The 8,465-nt window shown below is 39.8% G+C and overlaps 1 protein-coding gene across 1 annotated transcript; it reads left to right on the forward strand.

Annotated features, from left to right (window-relative positions):
* Positions 1-343: 343 nt before the first annotated feature.
* cd302 (CD302 molecule) lies at positions 344-4,801 on the forward strand. Its single transcript, XM_085385234.1, has 6 exons — positions 344-497; positions 2,190-2,315; positions 2,436-2,552; positions 2,779-2,961; positions 3,077-3,097; positions 3,202-4,801. Exons 1-6 carry the CDS (start codon positions 419-421, stop codon positions 3,402-3,404), a joined length of 729 nt encoding a protein of 242 aa, XP_085241360.1. The 5' UTR covers positions 344-418; the 3' UTR covers positions 3,405-4,801.
* The last annotated feature ends 3,664 nt before the right edge of the window (positions 4,802-8,465 follow it).

The raw sequence follows: 8,465 nt of genomic DNA on the forward strand, positions 1-8,465 counted from the left end.
GGCTAGTATGTGCAAATCGTGCTGCAAAAGCTCTTCCGAGTGGACTGCACTTGTTTGTGACAACACAAACGAATTATATTCACAGAAGCACGGAAGATGAAACTTTTCCATTAATTTGCATCCGTTTGCATTAATTGCCGACGTGCCGTATTTTGTAATTACAATGCGCAGGAGATTATATTTATATCGTTCTCCGCGTTGTTCAAGCCATTGAAATCAGCAATAACGACCCCAAATAAATGCTGCTTTCACCATCTCCCACTGATAACCGCGATGTTTACTCGTGTTCAGGCCGTGCTGTGACTCGTGTGCTGTGCTTTTGCTGTGGGTGTGTGGGTGGGTGGGATTTTGCTCACGCTGCGGCTGACTGGACCGAGCAACAGTCAGAAAACAAGTTTGGTGCTACAAGATTTCAGACATGGAGTCGCTGAAGAAAAGTCACCGCTCGCTGTTGTGGTGTGTCTTCGTGCTGTGTGTTCAGCTGGCTTTGACGGGAGGTAAGGTCTTAAAACTGAACCTCAGCTCTAAGCTAAAAGGAAGCGATATGTTTTAAAGGCATGCTATGGTTTGTCAGGCCGTTACACCGCTGGGTTGAACAGTGCGTAGGCCTGTGTTATTTGCGCTCTCTGGTGTGTGTTTACTTTGGGTTTGGAGGGGTTCGTGTTTTTAGACTGCGGGTAGAAATGTAAATACATTTATTAATGTTACCTAACCAACTTTCCTGAATGTCGACACTGTATTTTGCTTGTATCACGTAACTTGCGAACCACCGTTAGCACACTGCGTACGTGCACGTATCCGAGTGAAAGTGCACGCCTGTCGTTTGTTTCCAAAGGCTCTTTAAAAGAAAGAATCAGGGCTTCACCTCTTTTTTTTTTTAACCTTGTCTGAGTGCTTACTGCATTTGCATTCTTTATATTTCGCCTCAGGGTGGCTAATCACGGCAGATTTGAAGTGAAAACACAAGTTTTTGCGCCTATGCTGTACTAGAACTCCATATTAGCACATAACCTTATTTCCAAAAATAAATTGATAAATAAAATCATGCCACCATTTGCCAGACACAGAATAGAGACACTAATAAAAGAGGAACTGTGGTCACAAGTTGGAAGCAACCAACTGGGTTATGACGCAAAGCGTCTCAAGTTTTATGAATTTGACTGCTGATTTCCCATTTTTGTTCTCATTAATGTGCTTTAAGGGCATCGGTTTGAAATGAAATAATGGACATAGCTTTACAGGTCTCAGTTTTAGTTTGATTAGGTTATCACGATGCCAAAACAATTGTGCTTGCTTGCACTTTTCTTTAAGCGGAATACCCAAAAGTAATTGGACACCTGGCACCTAAATGACTGTTTGACATCTATAGCAATCTATTCTAAGCCACATGGACAAAGAGGAGCCCGTGTGGCTTAGAATAGATTGTCATTTTCATTGAGGTGAAGTTGTCTCTCACTGCAGGATAATAATCAGACTCAAGTAAAGCATTAGTGTGTTTATAGCAGAGGTGGGTAATTCATTTACCCAGGGGGCCCAGTTTCTCACATGACCCCTTGGGTAAATTAATTGCCCACCCCTGCTTAGGAATCTGTGGAAAGGCACAAGGCTTTTTGTGACTGAACAGCAAGGTGATAGAAGTACATGTTTCCTTTTCAGTCATATTCATAACCACAATCCTCAGAGGCTCTGCACTAGATGCAAATGGTTTGAGATGCACAAAAGCAAAAATGTGAGGTTGTTGCTCTCAAAACCTTGAAAAAAAAAGTTGTAGTGCGTAACACCAAACAAATGGCATCAAAATAGTGAACAGATGAAAGTTGTAAAGCAGCATCAAACATGGTGGAACATGTATAGCTAGCAATAGCGTGTCACCCTGGCATTCATTGATTTCACTGCAGACAGGAGCAACAGATTGAAAACAGAGGTTTGCTGGAGTATAGGTCACGTGATGATTCATGACAGTGACACAAAGTGGAATATCATGAAGACTGAGATTAGTCTGGCTGTGTACACCACACAGTGGGCTGCATTAGTGAAGTCCTGGCAAAGAACACTAAAGAAGATCCAGAGCCTCGGGTAGTTTTAACCCTACAAACTTGGGGCACTTCTCCGACACACTTCATTGACAGTGTTGGTTTAAATTGTCCTGAACTGTAGGTCTCAGGGTGGCTCTCCATTGTTTCTTTCAGGCTGCCCTGCAGATGGACGAACCTGGGTGCCCTTTAAGGACAGATGTTACCACTTTGTCCACGGAGACGAAGACAAAATCAAAAGCTACAGCTTTGAAGATGCAAAAACTCACTGCAAAGGCTTCGGTAGATGACCGAGCCATGTTACGTTCAAATGTTTCCTGTGTTTAAAAACAAGAAGTCAAATCGACTGCATTATCAACGCGTGTGATTACGCGTTCATATTTACTGTGATTGTTTTCCTAGAACTTTTGACGATCCAGAGTGAGGAGGAGAATAAATTTGTCATCGACTATAGCCCCGAAGTGTGGAAAAATAGCCCGCCGGTCATCGTGTGGCTTGGAATGTATTACGACTCAAACAGTAAGTTTCATGAAAACCTTTCGGCTAGCTTCATAACTAATTAACAGCGTTGTTTGGAGGTCACTAGGTGGAAAACTGAGAAACTAAGGGCAAAAAGATGGACATCACTTCTGTGTCTGTCTGTGAATGCTAGAGGAATGCTGAAGCTTAATGAAAATATACTCTTTAACTATAGTTGCCCTAAAACCTCTAAATATGTGAAATAACAATTCATGTGTCTGGTCAGCTCAAAACATGACCTGGCTTCACGACAACGCGGTGACTTTCTCTAACTGGGAGGATGGCTCTTTGACGTCAGATCTCGCGCCCATGGATAAATGTGCAGCTCTGCACACAAACACAGGAAAGTGGGAAATTGTCAGTTGCAGTGATGACCTGGAGAATGGGGTAATCTGTGAAGCCGCCCAGGGTGAGATTTCTTTTCTTTTTCTTTATGTTGCACTGGAATTTGAATCTGTCACTTCAGAAAACAGGGCTGCGATTGGTGCCTCACATTGTGTTTTCTGTCTTTATTTACTTTTCAGATAAAGAGAAAGCCAAGCGGAGTAAGTCAACCTTTGAGCTTTATTTCCTCACGGTTTCTGTGCTTATTCCTGTGGTTTTTGGTACTAATTGTGACCTCCCTTATATTGTTAATCGTCTCCCTCAGAACCTAGCGCAGTGCTCTCTGCCCTCGTCATTCTCAGCGTGGTGGCTATCGTGGGAGTCTCAGCTGTTGTTTGGTTTCTGCACCAGAAGCACAACTTTGGCTCCGGCATCGTCACGCCATTCGAGTACCACCCTCCGTTCCGAGTCCCTGACACAGACCAGTCGTGCCTGGTGGAGGCTGAGGAGACTGATAGCACACCATAGGAGAACGTTCGCTCTCTTCCTAAATAAGAAACACCAAACCCTTCCCCATGGGTGGCTGTTTTATCTTTTTTTTTTTTCTTCCCATTCAAAGAGAAGTCCACTCTTAAAATTGTTACGCAAGCAGTTTGGGATTAACGCATGTCAGTGGCATGACTCAGAATAATGTGTGTTTGGGAGAAATGTGATGCTAAGCATTTTTCTTTTACATCTACATGCTTTTTAGTCACCTGCACTAACAACAGATCATTTGTAAATATCTCTGATTGGTGCATTTTCCTCAGCTACCACTGGGCGTTAACGTCAGGTTACACGTCAGACACTACAGAATGGTCAACAGCTGTTCCTATTTTGCATATTGAAACAAATGCACTAATGGCTTCCTTAAGTGGTGTGCAAGATTATATGAGGAGTGTGACTTTCACGTGTTTTGTGTGCATGCAGGAATTTTTGTTACAGAGTTAATTCAGCTTGGTTTGGAGTCCCACAAACTTGAGGGTGAACAAGAAGGGATATTAACAAGTTTTTGGGGGGATTTTTGCCACTTTATACACAAGAGATATATGTATCTCATGTGTTTTTTGTTTTTTGTTTTTTTGTTGTTGTTTTTTTTAAAATGCAATCAATAATGTTTTCTTTTTTTTGAATACCTTGTCTCTGTTGTAATTGTTCAGATTATTCAAACTCTACAGTGTAAAATAGGCTGTAATTAAACTCCTGTAATCTTCAAGCCAAAGCTAAGACAACCTTGTAACCCGGTCAGGGTTACGTTTTATATATTTAAGTGTTAACAGAGCTCTGTATGAGCCATACTGGAATATAACAAATAAAAAGCTTAAACTTGCCTTAAAAAAAAAAGTCCAGTATTTCTTCCAATAGTTAGAGGACTCTTTTAATTGCTTCCTCCAAACAAGAAAGCATGAGGAGCCACCTTGTTATTTCATGCACAATGATGTTGCAATTTAGGTGAACAAAAATCCACAAAAATAAAAATGACTGTAACATTATAAGACTTTAAGGTAACTTTATGAGATTTTCTGGCAGAATGCTTTTATATTTGTTTTCCTCTGCTGTTTCTCGTTTATGGAAAGCACATGGAATCCTTTCTGTCCCGACTATACAGCCAGTAAATATTTAAACTGTTAATTCATTCCAGGATTTCAATGGGTATCACACTTTATAGTTTAAAGGGTTAAAAGACTGTGGGATTAAATGTTTACTTGCTGCCCTGTGGAAAAGACAATCTTACTATTAGAATTTCTAGAAGAAAACCGAATGTGAATGATTATAGGGGATTAAAGCATGATGTGAATATGGAATGAGTATATTGCAGAAGAATGGCAGGAACCTTTGTATGATGCTGATTTTGTTTTCTCCAATAAATTTGCACAAATTTCTTAAAACCATATTTTGTGTTTGTAATAATGGGTAATCAGGGGAATATGGAAAATTGCACTCAAATACACAGCACATTCTTTTTAAAGCACTAATGCATAATATATAAGATTCATTTGGTATGATTTTTAATAGTATGCAACAAGTAACCCTATTGCTTTTTTTTTTTTTTTTTAGCAATGCCATTTCAGAAAATAGGAATACTTTCTAGTCTGTCTTATATTTCCCATTTATGCTAGATATATAATATCTACATGTCACTGCATAAATTAGACTGGAAGAATGACCTGGACTACCAAAATCAGAGTCTGTGAAAATCATTCTTAATCACTGTCAGCTGAAGGGTGTCTGTCCCTGTAAGAGTCCATCGGTTCTGTTGACATTTTAGTGTGAAGCTGAGATGAAACCGAATTGAAAGAAGTCAGCAGGATATCCTTCACTTTCATGCACATCTAATTTCAGATTTCCAAGAAGCCTGCAATCCATCAAAGTTTCTTCAGAAATTGTCAACGGATGCCTCTTTGCTGGGCAAGTACACGTTCTTGATATGTTTTTTTTTTTTAACATTTTACAATGAATGATTAAAAGCAGTTGTGAACCAGCATTTACTGATGCAGCACATTGATAGAGAGTCTTTGTAAACACCTTTTCTTTTCTTCCTGGCAGTCGAGGTAATTTCTAGATTTGGCCACAAGGTGGGATAGTGGAACAAATGTATCTTGAGTCTACGGGAAATAGAACATTTCTTCCACAAATTAAAAAAAAAAAAGGTCTAGAAACATTAGTTTTAAACAGCTTGTGTTAGTAATTCATAAGAATGATTTCTAGCATGTCTCTTAAGATTTCTATTAGAATAAAGTATTGTTCAGCACAGGTTATGTGTGCTTCTTGATTTTAAACTGTTGTAGTAACAAAACACTGAGAAATTAAAGGATTATTAATTTAATAAATGTTAAATCTGAATACATTTTAATTAAAAAAAAACTCACTGGACACTTTATTACGTACACCTTGCTAGTATCAGGCAGGACCTACTTTTGCTTTATGAACTGCCCTAACTCTTTGTGGCAGATTCAAAGAGGTGATGGAAACATTCCCCAGACATTTTGATTCATATTGACATTATAGTATCACACAGTTGCTGCAGATTTATAGACTGCACGTCCAGAATGAGAATCATCTATTCAACCACATACCAAAGGTGCTCTACTGGATTGAGATCTGGTGACTGTGGAGACCATTTGAGTACAAGGACCTTATTGTCATGCTGAAGAAATCATTTTTCATTATCCTGCTGGAAGCAGATCTACACTGTAGTTATAAATGGACTGAATGGTCAGCAAAACTACTGGGGTAAGCTTTAAACCATGTTCAGTTGGTACTAAAGGTCTCAGTTTGTGCCAAGAAAATATCCCCCACACCATTACACCACTATCAGCCTAAAGTCTGTTATGGAATAGGATGGATCAATGGTTTCAGGGTTTTTTTTATGTTAAATTGTCAACTTAATGCCCAAATATTGCAGCAGAAATCAAGAATTCTCAGAACAGGCAACATTTTTCCAATCTTCTGTTGCCCAATGTTAGTCAGCTTTTGCAAACTGTATCCAAAGTTTCCTTATATTACAGCAGTGGCTACATCAACATGTTGTGTGTTCAGAGATGCTCTTCTGCATTTGTTGGTGGTGTTGACACCTTTTGGAGGACATACAAGCCATTGACATGTCTCCTCCTCTTCATTATCCCAGCTGATCACTGGATCTTGTTTTTTCCATTCAGCTGAGTCCTCGGGACTTACCTTACCCTCTGAAGCTTGCAGCTTTCCTAGCGGCCTGTTCATGGTTCCCATTTCCCTGTAGGATTCACAGGTACTTCTAGCTGTCCTCAATGTTTGCAATGTTGCCTTCTGGTGCTCTATCTACCTGCCAATTTCTTCCTGTGCCCCACTCAGGTATCTTATTCGCTTCCACGTGGTACTGAGGCAGGCTATTGGTTGGTAGTTGGATCAAACTGGTCCAGCCTTCAGTTCAGCCTCCCGTCCATTAGCAGCTGGTTCATTTGTGCAGCCAGATGCTCATGTTTCTTCATGCTTCTTCCTCATGCTGTCCCATTCTTCATACTGGAGACCCTGTCATAGTTACTGGATCCTATTTAGGGAGGTTGCATGGTCTGGGTGATGGTATCACCACCCCCCCCCCCCCTTGCCGTAGCATTTGTGTTGTACCTCATCAAGCAGTTCCTTCTTCCGAATGTTGGAACACTGAGCTACTAGTTATTTTGACATCCGTTTGGATGCTGGGTATCGAAGATTCTGTAGGTCCCAAGTCCTCTTCATGTAAGCCCTTCTGCTGGGGTTACTTGTCCAGTAGCATTCCATCAACGCCCTGTTCTTGTCTGTTGCCCACTTATGCCTCCTTGTTCCAGTAGCCCTCTTCTCATCAGTGTGTCCTGGTTCCTCAACACCTGACACAAACCTTGTTAATCTGGGCGACATCCGGTATCGAATACTGAACTAGTTCATTATTACAAAAGCAAGGGGAGGCCATGTACTGTTTCAGTCCAGTGAAGTATTTAGCTATTGCATAATTCATATTTTGTCAGTAGAATTAACTTAATCTGTGATTTTGTTTTTTAATGGCTTTACCGACATATGTAAGTCCACATTGAAGGGTGTGTCAAATCTATAACATGAGTGCACTAGATAACAATGTAACAGCATTAACTGCATAGTCATGGTTTGGTTGTGATGGTTTTGATGTGTTACTGGAGTGTTAAACAGCATCATAAATTTATAGCTCAGGTCTTTCAAAGTTACAATCCTGTATATCTCTATGTCCATATTCATATTTATTAGTTATCCTACAATCAAGTAGTGAGTTAAAAACATGCAATATAAGATAATTTATTAGATATATAACTATAATGCAAGGATTCAGCTGGAAATGTGATCTGAATCAGTGTCTTAATTTTTTTAAACAATTATTACAGTAGGATCACTGATCACTAATCTAATTTTTACAGTTCCAGTTCCAAACTTAGCTTAGTCATACTGCTATATCCTCAGAATCCATCTTTCTAGATACACTGTAGATATTTTGCTGTCATATACTGCTCTGTTTTCTCATCACAAAAGCAGCACTGTCTGATTTTCTCTCTTACAAACAGGAAACAAATTGAATTCACACTTCTGCCACACCACTGCTCAGAGCAGGAAGAGGTCAACCCAGAATGATTAATTAAAATGAACACTTGTACGTGTGAATGAAATACGCGATACAGTAATGTGACAGAAAAACACTTGAAGCCAAGAAATATCTGCATCATGCACTGAGTGAACTTATGTATCAATAAAATATGGAACAGAAATGAAATCCATGACTTGCTCATAGGCTTAGTAATACAAATACACACAGCGGAGCACTGACTCTTTATGCATTAAGGCCGTTTCCTGCCTTACGGGTTTTGGTTGAACCTTATGTCTCTTTCTCACGATTGTGTTGGATGTCAGTTATTTCTGTCTGTGCTCGTTTTCTATTCATGTGCCTGTCCTTCCTGGGAAAGGTGCCTGTATACAGAGCATCTGTTTCTCTTGTCCTTCATTCTGGTCATCTCATGTTTCTCCTCCATTTACTATCCTGGAACATGCTCCAATTAACAGAAGAAAACAAAG

Source organism: Rhamphochromis longiceps, linkage group LG16 (assembly GCF_057381845.1).
Source record: "Rhamphochromis longiceps isolate RC_006_pf linkage group LG16, R_longiceps_female_GT1.1, whole genome shotgun sequence".
NCBI lineage: Eukaryota > Metazoa > Chordata > Actinopteri > Cichliformes > Cichlidae > Rhamphochromis > Rhamphochromis longiceps.

What these genes read in the sequence shown, in the direction of transcription:
- cd302 (XM_085385234.1), top strand. Translation starts at nt 419, where the DNA reads ATGGAGTCGCTGAAGAAAAGTCACCGCTCGCTGTTGTGGTGTGTCTTC. An exon ending in AACTCACTGCAAAGGCTTCG is followed by an intron (nt 2,316 to 2,435) that starts GTAGATGACCGA and finishes TTGTTTTCCTAG; the next exon opens with AACTTTTGACGATCCAGAGT. An exon ending in AATCTGTGAAGCCGCCCAGG is followed by an intron (nt 2,962 to 3,076) that starts GTGAGATTTCTT and finishes TTTACTTTTCAG; the next exon opens with ATAAAGAGAAAGCCAAGCGG.